This window comes from Oenanthe melanoleuca, chromosome 21 (assembly GCF_029582105.1).
Source record: "Oenanthe melanoleuca isolate GR-GAL-2019-014 chromosome 21, OMel1.0, whole genome shotgun sequence".
In the NCBI taxonomy this organism is placed as follows: Eukaryota; Metazoa; Chordata; class Aves; order Passeriformes; family Muscicapidae; genus Oenanthe; species Oenanthe melanoleuca.
This window is the reverse complement of record NC_079354.1, coordinates 7,294,046-7,318,709: the sequence shown is the minus strand read 5'-3', so window position 1 is coordinate 7,318,709 and position 24,664 is coordinate 7,294,046. Positions and strand designations below refer to the sequence as shown.

The 24,664-nt window shown below is 47.4% G+C and overlaps 1 protein-coding gene across 12 annotated transcripts in view; it reads left to right on the top strand.

Annotated features, from left to right (window-relative positions):
- The window catches only part of CASZ1 (castor zinc finger 1), a 205,309-nt gene extending 182,688 nt beyond the window's left edge, over positions 1–22,621 (top strand). For 10 of the 12 annotated variants that reach the window (XM_056508438.1, XM_056508437.1, XM_056508434.1 and 7 more), the window contains 10 exons: positions 420–483; positions 3,676–3,836; positions 6,218–6,340; positions 6,876–7,211; positions 7,941–8,139; positions 8,658–8,829; positions 10,067–10,215; positions 12,022–12,256; positions 13,582–13,875; positions 17,053–22,621. In XM_056508438.1, coding sequence (XP_056364413.1) covers positions 420–483; positions 3,676–3,836; positions 6,218–6,340; positions 6,876–7,211; positions 7,941–8,139; positions 8,658–8,829; positions 10,067–10,215; positions 12,022–12,256; positions 13,582–13,875; positions 17,053–18,305 — 2,986 coding nt within the window. In that variant the 3' untranslated portion in view covers positions 18,306–22,621. The remainder of the gene's footprint in view (positions 1–419; positions 484–3,675; positions 3,837–6,217; positions 6,341–6,875; positions 7,212–7,940; positions 8,140–8,657; positions 8,830–10,066; positions 10,216–12,021; positions 12,257–13,581; positions 13,876–17,052) is intronic. The other 2 variants (XM_056508443.1, XM_056508442.1) reach the window with 1 other exon arrangement.
- The last annotated feature ends 2,043 nt before the right edge of the window (positions 22,622–24,664 follow it).

Below are 24,664 nucleotides of genomic sequence, written 5' to 3'. Positions count from 1 at the left end.
CTGCCTTTCAGTGCAGGATTGTGCCTTGCCTTCCTTACTGCCCAGGGTAGCCCCATCAACATCCCCCTGCTCTTGTGCTATTTGTGTGATATTTCTGAAAGTTCTAACAGGATGAAAGGGTAAAACCTGGAGGAGGTCATGAGTTAACAAATGGAGTGTGATTCAGTGGACACAAGAGAAGAGGTCTGGGCCATTTAGTAGTTAAAGAACTAAATTCTGAAGACCTGGGACCCTCATTCTGTCCTTTTTGGCTATCACAAGTCAGCGAGTTTGGCCCGCCCAAGGGAGGGTTGGCATCATTCTTTTCCTCTGGATGCAGTAGGTGAGGAGTGAGGCAGCTTGAAGGGAGAAGGATTAATCTCAGTGCTCACAGTCCCTGTGCACATCTTAACTAAACCCTGTTGGTTTGTGTGTTTCAGTAATGAATCAAATGGCCACACAGTCTCGGCAAATTCATCTCTTTTATCCTCGCTTATGAATAAGGTAAGAGCCATCCATCAAACGCCTTTCATTCCCCCCACCAAGAGAAATTAAAGCTGCGATAGCGGGAAAGGGGGGGAAGAGATGTGTTTGTTTTTTAATGTTTTGCCTCTAATAAGATGAGTTTGTACCATTTAAATTTTGAGACTATTTTTCATCGGGTATAATTTCAGAGCCACTGCTTACGAATTAATTTAATGAACTGGCTGAAGAAATATATTGCCGCCTCTGACATCTTTTTTTTTTCCATCCTTTCTAGACAGAGGAGGGCTCCAAAAGGTTTTCTTTTCTTTTCTTTTCTTTTCTTTTCTTTTCTTTTCTTTTCTTTTCTTTTCTTTTCTTTTCTTTTCTTTTCTTTTCTTTTCTTTTCTTTTCTTTTCTTTTCTTTTCTTTTCTTTTCTTTTCTTTTCTTTTCTTTTCTTTTCTTTTCTTTTCTTTTCTTTTCTTTTCTTTTCTTTTCTTTTCTTTTCTTCTTTTCCCCTTCCCTTCCCTTCCCTTCCCTTCCCTTCCCTTCCCTTCCCTTCCCTTCCCTTCCCTTCCCTTCCCTTCCCTTCCCTTCCCTTCCCTTCCCTTCCCTTCCCTTCCCTTCCCTTCCCTTCCCTTCCCTTCCCTTCCCTTCCCTTCCCTTCCCTTCCCTTCCCTTCCCTTCCCTTCCCTTCCCTTCCCTTCCCTTCCCTTCCCTTCCCTTCCCTTCCCTTCCCTTCCCTTCCCTTCCCTTCCCTTCCCTTCCCTTCCCTTCCCTTCCCTTCCCTTCCCTTCCCTTCCCTTCCCTTCCCTTCCCTCCCCTCCCCTCCCCTCCCCTCCCCTCCCCTCCCCTCCCCTCCCCTCCCCTCCCCTCCCCTCCCCTCCCCTCCTCTCCTCTCCTCTCCTCTCTTGCTCTTTGCTCTCTTTTCTCTCTTTTTTCTTCTTTCCTCTTTTTTCTTTTATCTTTTCTTGTTTGGGTATTTTAGGGGTTGTTTTTTGTTTGATTTGGGTTTGTTTGTTTGTTTGTTTGTTTTTGGGAGGGCTGTTTGGTTTTATTTTGGTTTTGTTTTCAGAACCTGGCAACTTCTTTCTCATTTTCCTTTTATAGTTACTGATTTTGTTTACTTACTTTAAAACATTTTCCTTCATTTGGGGAGGGAGAGAATAATCTGATTTTATGAAAGAGAAGAAAAAATTAGAGGTTTTGAACCAAAATAATCAGTTTCTGTCTCTCTGATGTGAGTAATGGTGTCTAACAGAATCCCCTTTACTGTGTTCTAGAATATTTATTTTAGATAATGCACAGTTTCTTTTTCCTTACTTTTTTGTTAAATTATTCATCATCTCAAATGTATATTTCTCTTTCACATGATAAATTCTACTGTACCAAGATTAATTCTGCTTCTGTATACAACTGCAGTTGAGATCAGGGTACCCTTTGAGCCATGCTTTAATATTCTGCTATGTGATAGGTTTTATAGGCATAACTATTGCCATCCCCTTGGCTCTGGGTGTTACTGCATCAAGGCCATATAACCCTCAAGAGAGGGCAAAGTGACTTTGTCTGGTAATCTCCCACCGCCTTTCTTTCTTATCACTGTTTTTCTCTGTGTTGTTTAATTTCTGCATTTATCCTTATGTCCCTTTTCTCCTCCACTGGCTCTCTGTTACATTGGGTTTTGATTTTCCCTTTTAAACTTAATTTCTTATTTGTTCCTTTGTATTGTCCCTTTAGTGTTTCCAAATATGCAGGTCTTTTTTAGTGAGCAAATGAATTTAGTTACTCTCTCTCTGGGGTCATGAGTCATTCTGAAGGTCCCAGATCAGGGAAATTCTCTTGCAATGGAGACTTCACGTGAAAATCTCCAGGATGATAAGTGATTTAAGTATATGTTTAGAAAAAAGCATTTCTTTGTGTGCAGTCTGACATAAGGCTCTTTAAGTTGTGCAAAGCAAATGTTGCACAGGTGGAAACTAGGAGTCAGGTTAAAGGGCTGGGATTAACCAATGAGATAAAGCAGCAAGGAGCAGAACCCACTGTGTGTGTGATTGATGGAACCAACTCCAAGACTGAATACTGCAGAGTGAAGCTCAGTCTGCTCTGGCAGACATTATACTTGCTTCTTCCTCTTGCTGCACACAATTTCTGTCCATGGGGAATCCTTCATTGTTTTTCTAGGAAAAAGAACCCTTTACCAAAGTGGAATTTCCAGTGAAAACACACGACCTGAATTTCCAGCCATTTCTGCAGCCCTAAAGAGTTGCAGTCTCCACACAGCAGCAGGGGCTTTACCTTCAGGGGGCATTAAGAGAGCCTCAAATAATCAGGATTCCTGTAGCCTACTGCAGTTTATTTAGGGGGCTGTCAGACTTAATTAACTTATATTTATAAAGGGCTTCTAGACCCTCAAGTAGGTGGAGTTTCCAGTGCAAGTATTGGGCTAAATCCTGCATTTTATTCATGCTGTGAAATGTGCTGTTGTTACTGGAGGTAATTGAGAGCACAACAGAGAAAGAGTCTAGAAAATTGTGCATTTATTCTGAAAGAAAATTTTCCCTCTAGGCAGGCTTGAGTAACTTCATTTTTCTATCCTGCACATCATACACCTGGACCTCTAAACCTTCTCTGTGTAGATTCTATTTGAAGACTTCCAAGCAATGCAGATTGTGAGTCTACATCCTGCTTTGTGGAGGATGTGTCCATTTAGCACAGAAAAGTAACATGAAGTTACTGAAGTTAATAAGAATTTTCCAGGAACTTGAGACAGATTTTTTTCCCAAGTTGAATGAGATTTTCATCCTTTTACCCTCACACATACTTGATAGTCACTAAAGGAGACATCCTTGTGGCTGGGATAACTGAATAGAGTTTAGCAGTTCTTTGTAGGAGCTGCAAAGGACTGTTACTGTTGAAGCCCACACACCTTTCCAAAGTCAGATAGGGATGTCTCTCTCCACCTCAGTTTCCTTGTGGATAAAGTAGACATGATGCTTCATAACTTTAACAAGATCCATGAATAAATATTCTGTGGGCAGTGAGTGCTTTATGATGTTGGGTGGAAGATGCAGAAGAGTGAAGTGTTACTAACTCCTGTTATGCACTTGGAGCAGCCTGCACAGACTTTGTGTCTTGTCTTTCAATCTTTGGAGATGCTGCTCAGTGTGGGACAGTCCTGGGGGTGGCTGTGGCTGTGTGCTGGCCTTGATGCAGTGTCTGTGCTCTTGTTCCAGATGTCCAAGACCAGTGCCAGCCTTGGCAACCTGCTGAGCATTAAGACAGAAGGTGAAGGCAGCCAGGCTGGGGCTGGGGAGCCAACGCAGTACCTGGGCAAGGCAGTGAAGGCCCTGGTGCAGGAGAAGCTCTCTGAGCCATGGAAGATGTACCTGCGCCGGTAAGGACCCTGGAGCTGGCATGGAGAGGGAAAAGGTCTGAGTCACTGGCTCACCCTGGACACAGAGTTCAGCTCAGTGTGAAGCAATAGAGACTCAAGTGGAGCAGATCCAAAGCTCACCCACCACAGACACGTGCACATACATGCCCAGACAGAGACGTGCTCTGAACAGGCAGCTACACCCAGGCACACACACGGGTTTGTGTCTGACGCACACAGTCACCCACAAATGCCAGTGCACACTGTAAATCACAGGCTTTAATGGAGACTAGAAAATCTTCTAGTGCACCAACCCCTGGCTGGTGTGAGATCCTTGCCTGCAGTCCATTTGCATTTTGTCCAGGCTGGTTGTAATTCCACCAGGCAGTGTGGCTGTTTCCTGGCCTCTGGGAGCATTATTCTACCACCTAGAAAGTTTCAGTGTCACAGCCTTTTCCATAGTATGCTGCCTGAATTCCACTTTTAGTGGTTTTGTTGCAGCTCTGTTTATATCCCCTTGAACCACAGAAGATCATCCCCCTCTGCAACTGGAGTTCACCCCCTTCAGACAGTCACAAACTTTCAGCATTCCATTTAACCAGGCTTCCTTACAACCCTTAATCTGACTCTGGTTTAGTCCCTTCTGCCTGCAGGCCCTGTTGCTTTCCTGGTGTTCCCAGATGTGCAGAATTGCCCCCTCCCAACAGAACAAACTTCCTGCCCCCAAACAGGCAGCTCACAATTTGTGTCTGCACAGAGTAATGTGCAGCACCATGTTTATCATCCTGTGACACAGAATTGATTTAATATTGTTCAGTAAGTCTCCAGTGTATAAAACACCCCCCATGCCCAGGTGCATTTGTTGTGTTTCCAAACATGATTCTCCTGTTCTACACCTTCTCCCTTGTCTTGCCAAACCTCTCTGTGCTCTTTTTCTCCTCTTGCACTGCCACCTCCTCCCAGTTGAGTATCTTTGTGAATTTCATAAACACGCTGTTTACTCCTAGATTACTAATTAAGATGTTAAATCAACTCAGGCTAGCCCAAGTCCCCCTCTCAGCACTCAGCTCAGTGTGGTGCTGGTTGTCATCAGTCTTTGTTTATGGTCCCTCAGCCAGCTGAAGCCATGAGGTGGCATTACAGCCAGGCCAGTTGGAATTAAATCTAAGCATATGCAAGACTGAATCAAATGCTTTACTAAAATCCAAATATATTACATCCCTTCATCCACTAATTTTGTAATTCTATCAAAAAAAGCAATTAAATTTGTCTCTAGATTTATTCTTTATAATCCTGATGCTGTTTATTGCTCATGGTTCCTTTATCCTCTAGATGTTTAATGATTTTCTCCTCCCTCTTAATATTTGTTCCTTTACTTTACTGGAAGGAGAAGTTAAGGCCAGAGGTATGATAATTGCCAAAGATGACTTGTAGGGGTTTTTTTCCCCTCAAAGAACCAGTACCTTGACTGTTTAATTTTTTTTTTCCACCTCTGTAGTACCTCCTATTTCTCTATGGCTTAAAAACTAGCAAATGGTAATGTAATCAGTTTGGGAGTTAATTTCCATTGCACTTCAGGACATACATCATCCAGACTGACTTATTTGTGCATTTTTATATTTTTTGCATGAGTCCCTTTATCTGCTTTTCTAGAAGGTCTTCACTACATCCCAAATTCTCTGCTTTGTCTTTAGTTTTCTCATCCAAAGCAAATTTTATAATGCAGCCATTTTTGATTCATCACCTTCCTTTTTGTGAGAGGCCTTCTTTCTAGGTTCAATACTTCTTGTCTCTGATAAAAGAGCCTCTTCAGTTTGCAATAATAATGGTTTCTTTTCTCTTACCCCAATTGTTTCCCTCCTTCTTCTCCCTGTAAGCCATTTCTGACAGCACATGTTGTACATCCACAGGCCCTCCTTCTCCAGTACAAGTTTTTTGCTCTTTCCTTTACCCTCCCACTGGTGAGAGGTCCCTCCTGGGACCAGACAGGCTGCTGTTTGTTTCTTGTGTTCCTGCTCATCAGAGCAGTTGTAGTTTGTTGTATCTTAATTATGCAAGATTCCCTTGTTAGGTTTCAAATCCTTCCTGCCAGTGTTTCTTACTTGTTTTCTTGATTCCCTGTGATTCTGGAGTTTCCTGATATTACATGTATTTGTGCTGCACTTATTAAGAGAATCTCAGCAGTGGGTGAGCAGTGACACCACACTGAACTGGTTTTGCCGTCTTGGCCATTTGCCCCAAGATAGCACAAGACATATTTTGGATGATGTGGTGGGTTTTGCTCTGGGGTTTGCATGGCAGGGTTGTTGTTCTTTACATCAGGGATGCTGCTCTGCAGTGTTCCTGCAGTCCAGGCTGTCAGTGCTGCTTCCCTAAGCTGTCTGCTTGTCTGTTTTGGCCAGGTTTGGCACCAAGGATTTCTGTGATGCCCAGTGTGACTTTCTGCACAAGGTGCATTTCCACTGTGTGGTGGAGGAGTGTGGGGCCCTCTTCAGCACCCTGGATGGAGCCATCAAGCACGCCAAGTAAGCAGGAGAGCAGGGGCAGAGGAGGCTCTGCAGAGCTCACTGCAGCTCCAGACCAGCCCAGGACCCTTCCAAAGGCAATGGAATGTCCAAGGAATCAATGAGTGAGGCCTTCAGAGGCCTCCAGGGCCTGAGCCTGAAGGGCTTCTGGGGAAGGAGACATTGCAAGGTTTAGGACAGATCTGGCACAGCTGGTCTGTCCTGTTGGGTGGTTCCCTGTGGTTCACTGCAGGACAAGACTGGCTTCTCCCAGCAGCCCTGGGAAGCTGCCTACAGCTCCTCTCAGGGACTGCAGGCATTCTGGGCTCTCATTTTAACATGGCTTGGCACCTGTCTCCACCCATCTTAATGATTTCCCTTCTCTTCATGGATGGTTTGGGAGGGCCCTAAATCTTACCTCAAAGTCTCCAGAGCCCCTTTTAGGATTTATCCACACCAATTTGCTTACAGGCCCCTGCCACATTCTTGTTGATGTTTAATCAAATTACATTAAATGGTCAAGAATTTATGTCTGAATCAGTATCTTGTTTTGCAGTTTTCACTTCCGAACTGAAGGTGGAACTGTGAAAAGCAACTCTGAGTCTCCTTTCTCGACTGCGACTGAGAGTAAGGCTTCCCTAGCCCCTTCATCACCATCTGCTGCTCCTGCCACCATGGCCAGTGCTCCTGCCCTGGATGTACCCACTCCAAACCCAGCTGCTCTGCCCTCTGCTCCCACACTACTTGCTTGGAAGCAGCTGGCTTCAACCATACCCCAGATGCCTCAGATCCCAGCATCAGTGCCTAACCTGGCAGCTTCACCCTTGGCAACGACTTCCTTGGAGAATGCCAAGCCTCAGGTCAAACCTGGATTTCTCCAGTTCCAGGAGAAGTAAGTTTTGGGAGCTGTTTGCCTCCTCCTGTCCTCCCCAGCCTTGCAGTCCCTCGGTTCCTCTCCTGGGAGCTGCAATACTCCACTTCTGTTCACCCACTGAGGAACCTGTCTAGAAAGTACTCAGGGCTTGACCTCACAGAAAACTTACTTCTGTAAAGTCTTGGAAATACTTTAGGATTTTTGAGTGCATCTGAGAGCACTTTTAGGCATGAGTTTCAAAGATAAATAAACTTGGTGATCTCCCACTGATCCCTTGCAAGAGCTGTGTAGAAATGCAGGTATCTCTGCAATATGTTTGACAGTGATGGGTTATTGGGCTATAAATTCATGGACTGAATGGGGGTGGAAGGTCCCAAACCCATGTGGCTGATGAGAGAGGCAGTGCTGGTTTTGCCAGACCAGGGGAAGCCCTGGCATCCTGCAGTGGCCATGCCCAAGAGTTGTGTTCCCTTTGAACTTTCAGTTGGAAAAGTGGTCCTCGAAGACTACAGAGCCCACATGCATTGCTGTGTTCTGACAGTCCTATTCAAGGAAGTGCAGTAGCTGGCTGGAATTGCAGTAATGTTGCCAGCTTCCATTTCCCTGAAGAGGAAGGTGGCTCTGGGAAATCTGTGGGCCATGTTTGGAACAGAGGCTTCAGCTGGGCTCCCCTTGAATTAAATCTTGGCAAAGAAACAAATGTGTGGAATGAGTGAAGGTGATGATTGGGTTTTGGATGTATTCCAGTGATCCCTGCTTGGCAACAGACTGCAAGTACGCCAACAAATTCCACTTCCACTGTCTCTTTGGGAACTGCAAGTATGTGTGCAAAACCTCTGGCAAAGCAGAATCCCACTGCCTGGACCACATCAACCCCAACAATAACCTGGTGAATGTGCGAGACCAGTTTGCTTACTACTCCCTGCAGTGTCTCTGTCCTAACCAGGTAAGAGCCAGCCCAGAGCAGGGTTCTGGCAGATTGGGGACAGGGAGATGAAGGGGCAGTACTGAGTCCCCAGAGGAAGTGAGGCTGTGTGTGGCTGTCTTGGCGTTACTACAGAACCATGGAAGTCATAATTATGTGGTTTGGAAAAACATTTGGTTTCTATCAAATGGGAAATCACGATGCTTTTGTGTTTCTTTCACTTGGGTGAAGTGGACAAGGAATGAGAATAATCTGAAAAAGATGAAATGGAATAAAAATCTGTGATGAATTTGTGATGAATCCAGGGAAAGCCATGAGTAAGGTTTTGGATATTTCAGTGTAGAATAGTGTATTACAGAGTACACGAGTACAGCAATGTAAAAAGACTCGAGAGGGAACAAGGTGCATGGCAGGTTGTGGAAGATAAAATGGGCTCTGGAGGATCAGTACAGCCCCTCTGCCAGCCCAGAAGGGAGAGGCAGTAGCAGGCAGCTGGGAGTGCCCTGTTTGCAGCTGCCTGACGCTGTGTTGCTCCCCAGCACTGCGAGTTCCGGATGCGGGGCCATTACCACTGCTTGCGGCCCGGCTGCTGCTTCGTCACCAACATCACCACCAAGCTGCCCTGGCACGTCAAGAAGCACGAGAAGGCTGAGAGGAGGGCAGCCAACGGCTTCAAGTACTTCACCAAGCGGGAGGAATGTGGCAGACTGGGTGAGTTTTGTCCCGATTCTCACGTGGTGGGTCCCACGTCCAGGCCAAGAATGCCATGGGTTAGAGCCTGCCAGTTATGCTGAAGAGGTATTTGGTCATTAAATCACTAAACCAGAAAGGCAACAAAACATAAAGCAGTTCCTGGTCTGTCTTGTTGAATCATGTTTTCACAAATAGACCCAAGATAAATGAATAGAAACTGTACACAGAGAATTGTGTGTATGAGTTTGTCTGGACATACAGCTTCCTCTTTTTTATTCTTTTTATCTAATTGTCAAAGCCTGTTTTTTTTGTCTGTGTGTTTGTTTGTTTTTATGCTTTGTAATCTTTTGGACCTGCTTGTGTTGGGTGAAATTTGAGGGTGCTCTTAGGAATCTTTTTTTTCTTAAATAGTGCTAGTGTAGCATATTGAAAGTCAAATGACACATAACCAGAGAGAGATGGACAGGAACATGTAGTAAGCTGCTCTCCTCTCTCCAAACCTGTTCTCCACAGCCCCTGTGAGCAGCAGGGAATGCAGAGTCCCTCCCAGAGGAGGGCCTGAGAAACACCTGAATGTGGCACAGGCTCACTTGCCACAACTATCAGCAGCACTGCAGCAGTTATTAAAAGCAAATGCCTCCAGTGTAAAGCTGCTAAAACAAATGCACAACAACTGAAAATAGAATGGATTCCTCTGGAGGTACCTGGAGCTGAAATCCAGGACTCTGAATGGGAATTCCTAAACACAACTCTATCCTGAACTGCCTGGGATTCACTTAAACCTTCTCATTGTGGTTTGGCAGCATCACAGACCCAATCTTCCCTTTCACTCCTGGCTGGAACAAATGTGTGTATTTTGATTGTAACTTCTAGGATACAGCTAAATGTCCTGGCTTTGGTCTTGGTGTAAAAGAAAAGGCACGAGCCAAGGCTGAAGAGCATTAGGCACTACTAGATGTAATAGTAATGTTCCTGCCTTTAAAATGGCACAGAGAGGGATGGGACTAGGCTCAGGCTCATGTCGTAGATTTCTGTACACAATACAGAATACACATTAATCCTCTCTTGCAGTTGCTCAGCAGGCTGTAGATTGTGGGTTTGGGGTTTTTTCGTTCAAGACTGTTCCTGAATAACATATGACCACTGATAATGTTCAGCCCATCAGAAATCCACGTGGACAGCAGCCTTGTCCTGTCTGATCACCTTCCCTCTCAGTCCCTTCATGTGCAACATAAAATGGTTTTTGTGTCTGCAGGTTGCAAATACAACCAGGTGAACAGCCACTTCCACTGCATCCGAGAGGGCTGCCAGTTCTCCTTCCTGCTCAAGCACCAGATGACATCCCATGCCAGGAAGCACATGAGGAGGATGCTGGGGAAGAACTTTGATCGTGTTCCTACCCAGGTAGCTCCTTGTTGCTGAAGCTGTAGATCTACATGCAGCGTTGGCCCCTTTGGTTGTAGAGCTGCTGCAGTGTCAGGACTTGTACCCAGACTCCAAGGGATGTGTGTCTGCACTGGGGGATGCTCCTGGGAAATGGGAGTGCCCCCAAGGTGGCTTTACCTGGCTGAACTTACACAAGAGGAGTAAAGATGATGAAGCATAGATTGCAAAGCATTGCTTGGTGCAAACAGCTTTTCCTTGTAATTTTGCAGAAAAAAATTGAGAAGGATAACAGTAAAATACTCATATTTATAACTTGCACTCTCTCCCAGCTCTTTGAATATATTCAATTGGCTTATTAAAATTTACATGCTTAGGATGTGGAAGAATTGAATGCGCTGGTTAAAGCAAATATTTCCTGTTGCTATAAAGAATTATTTGCTCCTTTTACCTAGGGTGGGAGAAATACCAATCTTGACATTTTTCTTCCCTTATTGATGTGGATTTAGTTGGGGCATTCCCTGTTGTCTCTCAGGAAGGAGCAGAGTGATGCCGTTGCTGCTTTACTTACACAGAGAGCAACTGGCATATTAGGTCTGTTTGTTTCCTGAAAGAATGGAAGAGTTTCAGCTGCGGTACTGAGTGCTGCTCCAAAGGACAGCATCCCTGCCACCTCTCACTTGTTCTTATTCTTTAGATGTTTTAGCTGCCATTGGCTTGGGAGATGAAACAAGCTGTCTTTATTTAAATGCCTGTGGCTGATCTGACCCTAAGAACATCATCTGTTATATGGAAAACAAAAGAGACCATCTGTAGAAGCAAGATGAGAACCCTCTTTTATTCCACAACATGGGAATGAGAAGTCTCTGTTAGTTATTAACAACTGTCAATAAATGAACTAACTGTTCAAGTCTAGTGCTGGATTTAATGAGTCCACAGATGCTGAGGAGCTGGTGTTGCTGTTGTGGCAGCTTTTGGTCTCAAATAAAAAGTTTCGATACAGGAATCAGACTTAGGAAGATTTAACAAATAAATTTGTCTTAACTACTCTTCTAGCATATGCTGAGTCTAACCATAAGAAATCTGGTGCACACTGGGCAGAAAATGCTGTGTTTAACCTTTGTCTTCTTTCACTGGCAATGCGGTGCCGCTCAGCAGTGACAAATAGGAGCAGTGGCCTGAGCAGCCCTGGGAGCACAGAGTTCTTGTCCTGATCTGCTGCTGTGTTCAGCCCTTGGAGCAGTGCAGCAAACTGAGGGTGAAACCACAGCTCACAGCATGTGGCAAAGCTGAGCAGATTGCTGGGCTGCCTTTTGAATGGAAATGAAAGCCCCAGTTTCCCCCCTGCCCTGTGGTGCTCTGTGGGCAGTTGCTGGTGTGTCTGACCTGCCCTAGACCTGTCCAGGCCAGTGCAGCTGCAGTGACCCCCAGGTGTGGCCCAGGTGTGGCCCTGGTGTCAGTCTGTGCTCCCTGACACACTCAGGCATGGCTCCAGCATCTGACTGCAGCAGGACCCACACAGGGAGGGGCAGTGCCAACACCTCCTCCTTGTGAGCCATCAGAATCCACCCAGCAGTGTGCAGGTGCCTGGATTAGCACTGCCAGCTCCCCAGTGCTGCACAATACACACACCAGCCTGCACGGGCCAGGTCTAATGCTCTGAGCTCCTGTGCAGGAGGATTTGTGCTGCTGCCCAGTGCCATGGGTGCCATATGCCAGCTCTCCCTCAGGAGCTGTGGCACAGGGAGATAAGCCTACAGACAGATGGGTTTGGTCCTGGGGTCCTGCTTTTGGTGTAAAAGTTCCCATCTTCTTTTCCTGCTGCAGGTTATTGGCCACACTCCAAGAAATGAAAATCTCCCCCAGGTTGGCAGCATGGCACCCAGCCCAGCCTCATCAGGAACCCCAGCTTCCTTTCAGGGACCCCCCAGCATGATGGACACTGAAACAGAGGAGTACATGGATTACACCGGCTGTAGCCCTGGGGGCATCTCCTCTGAATCCTCCAACATGGACCGCAGCTGCTCCAGCACCCCCGTGGGCAATGAAAGTACCTCAGCAGGTAAGGGACAGGGGGTGACGTGGGTCAGCAGCTGTCTGCTCTCCTGGAAGAGAAACTCAGAGCAAGAGGCTTTAAAATACACGCTGTGCCAACTGCAGTAGTACCTCACACTAACCCAGCTCTCTCCAGCACCTGAGGGAAGAGCTCAATCAAAATACAGACCTCGAGCATCCAGGAACTAGCAGCATACCTTTTTCCTCCCATAAAGAGAGGTTTTTATCCTGGGTCTTGCAGTTGGGTCTATTTTAATAGCTGTTTAAAAAGAAAATTTTGAAAAACAGAGCTGTGGACCCCTTCTATACTTGGCATTTCCTCTGGTACCTCTTTGTATTTCCTCAAGCAGCATCTGAAGTCAGGCACTTTACTGTACTGGTGAAGTAAATAGCAGATATGACATACACAGGGGATAAAACCTATGACATCTTCAGAAAGCATAATCTAAGAGCAGCTCACTGAGCTCCCTTCCTCACCCAAAAACTCTTGTTCCACTTTGTGCAGTTGCACAGAGCAGACCCCCTTCATCCCCTCTTTTGGGAAATAAGTTCCTGCCCTGTTTGCCAGGATCAAGCAGAGCCATTTCCCCCTGCCCTGAGTTACAGGGTCAGCTTGTCAGGAGTCCTTGTAGGAATTCTGCCATCATGGAGTGATGACCAGGGATCTCTCAGCTGTCCTTCCCAGGGTTAAGTGGGATATTCTGCATGTGCTGCCTCAGTTTGCTTTAATTCCATACACATTTTCCTTGGTTTCTTTCCTGCCCCAGATAAAGGCCAGCACAGCACAGTCACCTTGTAGGAGCCCTGCTGGCTCATGGCCCCATGGTATCATGGCACCTCCAGAGGGTTCTGGTGGGGCAGTGGCTCCTGGCACTCTCTTCTGTGCCAGAGGTGGCTAGGAATGCTCCTGGAGCAGCTCCACTGCCCCAAATGCTGGAGCACCCTCTCAGCTGTTAACTGTGGTATGGATCCTATAGATGGGCAAGGACCAGAATGACCAAATGAATCCAGAATTCCTGCCTGAAAGCCTGTGTCTCTTCCCCCATACCACAGGCTATCTTACCTCCTGCAGAGGCACTCTTCTCTTCCTGCTGCTGTCAATTCCTCACCTTCTGTTTCTTCTCTATTGCAGTTCCATACATTTGTGAATGTATTTTCCATTTTCATCATATTGCTTCTGCTCTTGGGTTCTCATTTCAGTTCTTTTGTTTCTTTTTTTGTTGGTTTTTTTTTTGTTTGGTTGGTTGGTTGGTTTGGTTTTGTTTTATTGTTTTTTCTTTTCTTTGTTTTTTCTTTTTTTTTCTGCTTTTTTTTTCTCTCCACATTCTCCAGGCTGCCTGGTTCCTTCCACTGCTACTGCTGCTGCCGATGATGCAACCCACACTGCACCACAACCTCCATCACCATCTCTGCCTCCATCTTTCTCACAAGCCCTGCTTAGGTCTCCCCTTCCCAGCCTGCCCTACCTCTTCTCTCCCTCGTGTCTCTCGTACTCGCTGCTCAGTGCCACTCTGGGAGCCAGCCGGGGCCTTGCCCTGCCTGCCGCCAGCACCGCTGGCTTCTCACCCGTCGCTGCCGCTCCAACTCCGGGCAAAAGTGACGTTCCCTTAGTGCAGGATGCAGCAGGTAACACTTCTTTCCTTTCTCTCCATGTCCTGTGCCCAGCTCTGTGCCCACTCACCCTGCCCACATATTTTCTCTGCACCTTTGGGTCGGTAGAGCAGCAAAGGTCACTCTGTGCCTTATCCAGTGTTATCCAGGGCCCAGCCATGCCTGCTCCTTCTCCTTGCTGCCACAGTAACCCCAGCCAAGGGGAAACAAACCACAGCAAATCCTTCACAGGCATTTGGAGAGCAACTGCCACCAATTCCTAACTATCAGTAAAACTAACAAAATCCACAGTTAACATGCATTTTCAGTGTCTTGGTAACCTCAAAGTGGCCACAGAGCAAATTTTTGCTCATGTGGCATTAATGGGACTTGGACTTTTTTGGTTAGATCTTGCAGGCCACCCAAGGCAGTGCCTGGCACAGTGTGCTGCACATCTCAGCAGTGAATGTCTGATGAGGTACCCTGGTCCTGTTTAAATTGATCTTGCAAGCTTCATGTGAAGCCACAAAGTTCAGGGATGCCTTCCCAGGGTGAGGAGTGAAGTGCAGGCAGTGTCACATGGTGACATCATCAGACAGGTCAAGCTGTTTCTCACACTCATTATTTATATCTGCTCTAATCAGCTGCAGAAAATACAGATAGATTTCAATTTTAAACTGCCACGATTTCCATGTGTGACTCAGATCAGAGATGTCTCAGGCTGGGTATTCTCATTCCATCTGGGAATGGGCTTTTAGGGTGTGTCTCATTTTTGGCTTCTTTTCCCAACTCCTAGCTCTTTTCTAGTTAATTAAGGACATCTTTGTGCTTGAAGTTCATACTTAAGAGGCTTCTGGCAGCCTAAAAATGTCCCAGTCATTCTTCCTGCCAGTTTTAGTAATATGTAAATCCAAGGTCAGTGGTTGGGAGTATGGTTGGAAGACCAAGTTCACAGGTTTCCAACTCCAGTTCATGGGTTTTTGTCAAGGGACTTGGCAGGAGAAGGATCCTTGCCTTGTCCAGAGCAGTGTGTGCCAATTAACAAAATTAATAAGAAACTCTGTCTCTGCTTCTTTTTTAACTGAATTGCATGCAGCCTGAAACATTTTAACCTTGTTCTGTGCTTCCTCTAATCAAACATTTTTAAATGTCTTTTGTTTTTACCTTGTTATAGTTTGGTGAATGCTGGCATTATTAGTGCTTAAAGAAATAAGCTTATGGAAAACACCACTGAGATTTGGTGGGGATCACATCCCCTGAGGCTTGTAATCTTCCACAGGGTGCAGGGACTGAACATTGGCAAAAGAGGAGGGTGCACCAAGGTGCCACCTCTCTTCATTATGCCCTTACTCCAAAACTTCACCTGTATGAGAAAACGGAATTGGTTTTCAACTAAAGTTTTAAGCACATCTGTTTGAACTGTTTCAAAAGCTGTGTAGATACAGAGTTTTAAAGTAAAATTTAAATTCTACTTATTTCCCATCCAGAGTCTTTTCTCTAAGATGGGTAATCCCATATTCCTGTCCAGAGGCAGACAATATGAGCATTAATTAATGCTAAGGAACTTGATGGTTTGGCTGTAATTTTATTAAAAGGAGTCAATGTGGACAGCAGCGACTTGTCCAGGCACCACTGCACTTACACATGTTGGCTGGGAGTGGAGAACTGGATTTTACAATACCAGATGTTTAGCAGGGAGCAGAGAGTAAATTGGTCACAGATTCTGTAGTTAGGAGCCTGCCAATTCCAAATCTCCAGTGGCAGAAAGTTATTCTTTCCCTGGTAGCTGGTTAAATCAGCCCTAGCGTGCAGCTCCCGCCGTGTCACTCAGCTGCTCCCACCATGGATGAGCTGAGCTGCTGCCCTGGATCTGAGCTCAAGAGCCATTAACAAATGCTCTAGAAAAACCTTCTGTTCCTGCCTTATCCCCACAAGCTGTACAACCCAGCCCTGTGGGAGAGGAGGCTCCTGCCAGTACTGCCGGGCTTGTGTGGGAGGTTTCCTTCAGTGGTCACCACCTCCTCCTGGAGGGTCATCACCTGTAGTAGTTGTGCACCTCTAGAAGGGAAGAGATTTACACCAGACTGTCCCTGCAGTGCCCCAGACGAGGATGCAAACTGCTCTGGGTTCTCAGGCCCCACACACTATGTGCCACAAATTGTGCCTCTTTTAAGAAGATGGCAATTTCAGCAGGAAGAGAGTAAAAAAAAAAAAAAAGTGTTAGTTGCGAGCTATAATTTCTAATTACGCTCACAGTTCTGCACCTGGTGAGAAATTCTTGCCTCCAACCTTGTCTGTGCTGCATGTTGATACTGGAGATTGTGGGTTGATTCTGGAAGCAGCAAGCAGAGAAAAAAAAAAGTTAATAGATACATTGAGGTTGAGTCCTTGATGTCAGTGGGATCCTAGGGGACATGAGCAGTAGCTAGTTATGCTGGCCCTGTGAATCAAAGTGGAAGATAGATGAGGGATCTTTATTTATACTAGGGGCATCATGGAATTTTTGGAACCCAAGGGAATGCTGCAGAACTGGTATTTTGTCTCAGAGTCCACTGGCTAGTGGTGATGAGAATTAGCCCCATTGAACATCTGTCCATCTGTCTGCCTAAGTGCACTCATTGTAATATGTAGGCTCATTACAGTGGGGGATGTTGCAGTCTCCTGGCCAAAGTCCATCCTGTTTCTATAAATTCCACACACCCCCCCGCCCCGTTGCAATTTTAATCATGCATGGGATCTTCCTTCACTTCCTGCCTGTCCTTGGCAATTGTAGTGCATTACAAGAGCCTGGGTAGGGAAAACAGTGCACACCTACAGGCTTTAGCACAGTGCAACTCTTTTTACCCTCCCAGTGAACTGCAGTAACACACCTCAGCCCCTGGACTGGAACAGGCCAGCTCCTCCCTATTAAAGTCTGATTTAAAGGAAAATGGGAGTAGAGATTAGTTAAGCAGCAAGAGTACCTGTGAAAGTAGCAAACCAGAGAAGCAGCAGTGAAGGATGTACAGGATGAGGTGTGGCAGAGCAGAGCCAAGGCAGGATGTGCAGCAGGTGAGGCAGTGCTGTCCTGCAGGTCCCAGTGCTGAGCTCAGGCTCGCTCAGGGTGGGAGCAGTTGCAGTTTTGTGTCTTGGCAAACACAGAATTTGCCAGCACGGCTGGGAGATGGAGAGCCCTGGCTATCAGCAACAGCGCTCTGCGCTTTGTCTCCTCAGGGAACACCATCACCATGCCAACAGCCTCGGGGGCCAAGAAGCGTTTCTGGATTATCGAGGACATGTCCCCGTTTGGCAAGCGCCGCAAGACTGCGTCCTCGCGCAAGATGCTGGATGAGGGGATGATGCTGGAGGGGTTCCGGCGCTATGACCTCTACGAGGACTGCAAGGACTCGAGCTGCCAGTTCTCTCTCAAGGTTACCCACTACCACTGCACACGGGAGAACTGCGGCTACAAGTTCTGCGGCCGTACCCACATGTACAAGCACGCCCAGCACCACGACCGCGTCGACAACCTGGTGTTGGATGATTTCAAGCGCTTCAAGTCTTCGCTGAGCTGCAACTTCCCAGACTGTCAGTTCTCTGGCAATAGCACACACTTCCACTGCCTGCGCTGCGGCTTCCGCTGCACCGACAGCACGAAGGTGACGGCGCACCGCAAGCACCATGGCAAGCAGGACGTGATCAGCGCCGCCGGCTTCTGCCAGTTCAGCTCCAGTGTGGACTGCGAGGTGCCCGACTGCAAGTACAAGCTCAAGTGCTCCCACTTCCACTGCACGTACCCCGGCTGCAAGCACACGGTGGTGGGGATGTCGCAGATGGACTCTCACAAGCGCAAGCATGAGAAGCAGGAGCGCGGGGAGCTGCCCGCCATCTCCCCTGGCCCCGAGGGCCTTGCCCACCCCGCCCTCGAGTACGACATCCAGAACTCTTCCATCAGCCTGGACAGTTCCCTGAACCTGAGTGCCGACACCAGCAGCTCGCTGCTGTTCCTGCAGAATGCGGCGGGTGTCGGGCTGGGCGACTCGCTGGACCTGAGCAGGAAGGTGGCCGAGGGCAGCGAGCGCCCTGCACCGAGCGGAGCCGGCAGCATGCCGCAGGACGGGCCTGCGGGGACAGCTGGCCCCACAGGCGAGGACGAGGAGGACTCCTCCCAGGAGGATGAGGAGGACGACGAGGAGGAGATGAATGAAGAGGAAGAGGAGGACGAGGAGGAGGATGACGATGATGATGAGGAGGAGGATGACGAGGAGGAAGACCTGAACACAGATTCTGAAGAATCGCTGCCAGACCCTGAAGGCCTGGCCACTAAAGAAGATGGAGAACCAGAGGAGGGGGCTCCTTCCACAGACCGTGGCGATGCTTCCAGGCCGCAGGGCGAGCCAGCCCTCGCTGCAGCTCCTGCCCCTGCCCCTGCTCCAGCCCCTGCTGCTGCCTCAGCCTCCAGCACTGCCCCAGCAGCTTCTCCTTAACCCCAGAGACAGCAGCGGCGGCGCTTTGGTTTGTCTCCTACACAGAATTACTGAGAGGACCCCGTACGAGGCGAGAACAAAGATGGGGATGGCAAATGATAAACGAACTCGGTGCCACAAATGAGAGAGAGGAAGGAAGGAAAGCCCTGCTCCTCCCCAGGCCCCAGCAGAGATGGGCTGGCAGCAGGACTGGTGCTGCACACTCCATTCATCCCAGAGCCCAGAAGCAGGGCCAGCATGCACCACTTGCTGTGGACACGAACCCTCAGGGTACCTGCTGCTCTGCCTTGCTCCCTGCACGGTGCGTGGGGCCTGTGCCCATCTGGGGACCCTTCTATATGGGTGGGGCTCTATCCCCCCAGTTTTCTTTCTGGGTTTTATTTTTCCATGTTTTCAGTTGTACGATAATAATAATAATCTCCACTTCTTGGAGGGGGGTGGGTGGGAACAAGAGGTAATGAATTTTAGAAATATATATTTGTGTGTGTGTCTCTCTATATATAATGTATACACACACACACATATATAAAATTAAAGGAATTGGTGTCACAAAGACAAGTAGCTCAGCTTTTGCCAGTGGGAAGGAGGGGGTGAGGAGTGTGCTCTCTCTCTCCACCCTTTCCCCTTCTTTCTCCAGCATTAAATGGCATCAGACAGCCAGGGTGGGAGTGGGTATTTATTGTCACATAAATGAGGATGCATTAATGAATGAGCAGGGGTGGGAATGGGACACTCCTCTGCTCTTCCAGATCCTTTTTACTGTTAATGATAATAATTTTGAATGCTATTTATATTGTAAAACTTTCTCAGTCTACACTTTCTCTGTAGGACACCTCTCCTCATCCCTGCTGTACTGACTGCAGGGATTTAGCTGAAGTAACCTGGGAAGAACACAGCAGGCAGTTTAAAGGGTCTGTCACACTGGAGGACTGGGGTTACTCTGCCATGCAGTTCCATCTCATCCCAACCCCTCGGTGCTTCCTCTCTGCGGAGGGTGAGGCATTTTTGTGGTGCTTCAGTATCCCCATCTCAGGAGGCTGTGAGCTGTGACTGCCCTTCCCCAGTGAGCACAGGGAGCACCCAGGAGCGTCCTGGTGACTAAAGCAGCCCTGAGAAAGGGCCCAGCTCTGCCCCAGGCAGGAGGACCAGGACAGTGACAGTGCCAGCCCTGGTGCCAGCCCTGGCGCAGACGCGCCGCTCTGTGATGGGCACAGATCTCAGGTGACTCTGCAGGGCACGCTGCAAGCGCCGGCGTGTCCTGCTCAGCTCTGGGCTGGGAGGGTCCCCCAGCCCTGCTGTGCAGCAGGACCTGCTGCCCAGAGCTGGGTTTTGCAGTCAGGCCCTGCTGCAGCTCTGGCCCATCCTGCAGGGCTGAGGCTCGGGCACTGCTCAGCAGTTGCAGCTGCTCTGTGCTGGTAGCTGGCACCCCCAGCTCAGGCTCTCCCTTCTCCCAGCCCTTCCATGCTCCCTTTTCCTGGCCTGGCTGGGAACACACACTACAGGACTCTGTCCCGATCCCGCAGGTGCCACTGGCGCTGTTGGACCCCAAATCCTTGCCTGAGCCTGCAAGGCCTTGTCTACACACACCAGGGCACCAGAAGGACTAGTATGAATTAATTCTGAGAGTTATTTTGGTGCCAGTTTTAAAGTATACCAGATTAGTCTGAGCTTTGTCCTTTTGAAAAAAAAACAAAACTTTTTTTATTTTAATACCATGCAGACACCCTCTCCCCTCCTCAGCTCCATGAGCACTTCAGCTGTAAGGGATCCCGAGGATTTGTTTTCACCCTGAACAGATAAAGGCCTCACGAAGTTTAGGGAGCTTTTTTTTTTTTTTTTTTTTTTTTTTTTGTTATTTCCCTAAGGAACTGGTGCAGATCAGGTCTGATTTATAAACAAGCAGCTCAGCTGTGTAAATGTGGGGACAGAATGTTCAGCTAATGTTTCAAAAGGAAAGGAAAAAAAAAAGTTGTACAGTATTTTTCCTGTAAAGGTTATTACTATATATAGAACAAAAGAGAAACCACCAATGCCAAGGGGTGGAGGGGGAGGTGTCACCTGCCTTCTGGATAGCCCTTACATATGGTTAATTGCGTGCAATTTTTTTTCTCCTTTTTTTTTTCTCTTTTTTCCCTTTTTTTTTTTTTTTTTTCCTTCTCTCTTTCGATGTAGTGTATGTTTGTAGGGGTGGAAGGGGAGGGGGGGCCTTAATGCTGTGGTTTGAGGCTGTCTTCACACTCCCAGCACTGACCAGACCTGCACGATTCCGAACTCTAACTTGAATTTTGTAGAAATGAAACAAATGAAAACAAATGAAATATTATCACTAGTTTGTAGTTTATTTAATTCTTTGGAGTTCTTTTACTCTATCTGCTATTTGTGTGGCTTTTATTTTTATAGGGGTTTTTTTTGTTGTTTGTTTGTTTTGTTTTGTTTGGTATATCCCCTGCCCTTAGCTGTGTGTTTCCTAGCACAACCCCATTCTTGAACAGAATGAAAGCTCACATTCCTGGGGCAGAGTGATGGAGTGATGCCCTGGAATTTCTCAAAACAGGATGGGGCAAAAAGATTTGACTTTACTAGCATTTGCTGCAGGTTCTGTACTTGTACATTTTCCCTGTGTTCAGCTACTTAGATAGTATGGTGATGGGCTCCAGGAGGAATCCTTAGATTAACACAAGCCACATCTTGCAAAGCAGATGTGATTCTGTTGTATGGCCAAAATCAAGAGGATGTGTCAGTGAGTGTGGGGCAGGATTGAGCCCTGCTGGGGCACATGGGGCTGGGGCTGCCAGAGGCCACCTGGGGCACTGGTGGCTGTTGGAGCTCTGCCTGGCACATCTCAGCAGTCTGCAGGGCGCTGGGGAGGCAGAGTGTGAGGAAGGGCTCAGAGGTGTCCAGGGCTCTGCAGTCTGGCCAGGACCTCCTGGCAGAGCAGGACCCAGCCTGTCCCATGTGCTGAGTGTGCCAGAAGGGCCCCAGTTTATCTATGCACACCATGTTCTCCCCCCAGGCACCCAACTTCTCCTCAGCATCTCAGCCCTTCTCCCAAATTTCTGTCACCTCTGCTCTAGGAGCTGGCGCAGGAATGAGAGTTCTTTGTCCCCAGGCTGCTGGAGAGGTGACCCCTGAGAGGGCCAGAGGCCCTGGCAGGACAGTGGCTCTGGCAGGACAGTGGCCCTGGGCAGCCTGAGCCCATCCTTCTCCCAGTCCTGCCCCTCCGACTCTTACACTGTCTCTGTTTGCAACAACAACAAAAGAAAGTGGAACCTGACTTTTTATTCTGCCATGTTCAGGCTTTAATTCAGCAAAACCCTTAAGCAGATGATGCTGAGTGGGCCCAGGTTTAAGCCCGAGCTTAAGAGCTTTTCTGAACAAGAGCCTCGAGAGCACAAGGACCCCCAGAGCAGGTTTGGCACTGTGGGTCATCCCAGGCTCTCCCATCAATGGGGCTGCAGAAACAATGACCAGAGAAAGAGAGGGAGATTCAACTCTGTTATGAGGGGAGAGAGGAGACAGGAAATGGAACTGTTTTGTCCAAAAGAAGATAAAAACCAAACAATAATGAACCTTGAGATGGACCCTCCTGATTCTGCTACCATTCACTGCTGAAGAGCAAAAAAATTAAATAAAAACTTTTGACTAGATTGTTCATTCTAGCCACAAACTCAACTGGATTAAAGTCTGTGTGGAAGGAATTTTATAAAGAAAAAAAAATTCAAAAAAAATTTCCAATGTAGCAAAAAAAAAAAAACAACTTTAAAAAACAAAAATAAAAAAAAGATAATGAGGGAGGATTCTAGCCTTTTGTAATATCCATATTGCACACTAGGACTATAAGCCATTGCTAGCTCATTTTGAATTTTAAATGTGTAATTTTATTTTGTTTTGTTGTTGTTTTTTTTCCATGGGGGAGGGGGGGAAATAAATGCTTGAACCACCAATGCTCTTTTTAATGTTTTATAAATATGTATGTGTATATATATAAATATAAAAATAATATGTATGCACATATATATGTGTGTGTGTATATATCTATATGTATATACATATATATAGATATATAGATATATATATAGGTTTTGAGACAAAAATGCAGAAAGTGAAAAAAAACACCCTAAACAGGATGGTGTGCTCTGATTTACTTGAATCTGGTCTCTTCAGCACCTGCGTTATTAAGAACTGAATATTTTTCCACTTGAATTTAGTGCTATTAGAAATTTAATATATGTGTTTTATTTATTTGATTTTTTTTTGCATGACTGATGCAAGGTTTGACATTTTCACTCAATAAAAACTGGAAAAAAAACCCCAAAGTTTTAAGTGATCAAGTTGTCTTCTTGCTTGAGGATGTGTTTATGTTTCTAAGGGGCAGGTGGGTGCTTGGGGCAGGCACTGCTGCAGCTGCATTCTCCCTGGAGTGAAGGGAATTCTCTCTGCAGCCCTGGGGTTTTATCTGAGTTGCCATCAGGGCCCTTCACAGACATCATGAGAGCACGAGCTCATGCTCACAGTTCCACAGCTTGCTAAATAGGACATGGAATTAGAGATGTGACTGCTCCCATTTTGACTTTTCCTTCCTATTTCAGCCTCCAAAGCCTTCTGGTGACAATCAAAGCACCCAATTAACACAGGTCTGACTGTCACTCAAATGAGACATGAGCAAGAATGAAATGTCCTGTCTGCATGGAACGGGTGAGGAGTAGAAAACCTACTGACCCCCCTAAAATGCTGACAGCCACATATCTCTGACAGAACTCAGCAAGAGCACAGAGCTGCATGCCAGGCATCCAACACCCACAAGGCAGCATTGCTCCCTGGCTGCTCTTTTCCTGCTGCAGTAACCTGAGCACAGCACGCAGGGCAGTGGCCAGTGGCTGCCCTCAGGGGTGAGGATGGCCAGGCAGGAGGGTGTCCTGCCAGCCTCACTGCCAGCACAGGGCCCTGGGGACAGCTCTCCAGCAGGGCTGACTGTGAAGGATCAGTAAATTGGCTTAAAAGCCCCTACACCCCACACAGCCAGTCCCCCATCTCCTACCCAGGATTTGTTCCAGACCTAGCACTGTGACAGAGAGGCCACAGCAGTGCCAGGGTCAGCACAGCTCCAGCTGCCCTCCTGGCAGCCTGCAGTGCCCTGAAGTGCAGCTGGTGCTGCAGCAGCAACAGGGTTTGCATGTCTGTGCACCCATTCCTGCTCAGCACTGCAGGGTGCCTGTCCTGCTGAAGTGCATGGCAAAATGTTCCTGTTCTACCCTTCCCCAAGCACAGCAGGTCCTTGTGCCTCTGTGCCACAGCCAGAAAACAGAGAACCCAGAAGCAGCAAAGCAGTGCCTGCCAAGCCTGGTGCATTGGCAGCAGCCGCCCCTTATTAGAAGAGAGGATTAGCCTCCTCTCTCTTTCAAAGCCCCCTGGTTGCTCTGCTGCAGCTCCTAGCCATCCTGTTTTCAGATGTCATTATCTGAACATGCTCCTGATCCAACCTTGGAGCCCAGAGGTTTGTTCTCACTGGAGCTCTGCCCACAGCACCTGGAATATTTAAATGGCCATGTTTCCAGGTGGGGACAGAGGACATGAACAGCACAATTCATTACTGGAAAGCTTTTGCTGGAACTTGCATTTTCTCAGTGGGACTCTGACTGGACTTCATAAAAGAAAGACTAATTTGTGGGAGAAGCTGCAAGTTGAACAAATCAAAGTTTCACTATTGCATTCATTCCAAGCCCTTTTAGTGCACTGCCCTGAACCCACAGCCCTGCACCCACTGCCCTGCACCCACTGCCCTGCACCTAGTGAGCCCTGGGAAGCAGCAGACACCAGGCAAGGTCACTTGTTCTAATGTCAAGACAAAAACTGGGCCTTTGAGTCCTCTGGAAGACACTGTCTCATGGAAACCAAACACTCAGGCTCCAGCCCCCATCCTCTGGGTCTCTGCTGTCTCGAACAGATTCCACCAGTACCTGAAAGCTGACAAAACCTACAATTCCTACCTACAAAAAACAATTCCTACCAAATGGGTGAGGGAAAAGAGGGAAAAAAGGCACTGAGCAGTTGTAGGTACAGGAAGTGCTGGAAGGTATGACAAGTTCTTTATGCCATTCCTGGGACAGGAAATGGTCTCACTGGGATCCCTCAGACCCTTCTCCTCACAAGGGTCAGGCATTGCTCAGAAGGTGGGAGCAGGCTCCATCCTCATGTTCCCAGAGATGTCCTCGCCCCAGTCCTGCCCCTGCCCGTGAAGTGCCCCAGGTCCATCCTAGCTGAGGAAGGGTGGCCAGCAGAGGCAGCTTCCCTTCTTCCTTTTGCTCTTTTTTGGCAGGAAAACTCTTAAACAAACAAATGAAGAAACACTGAGGATTTAA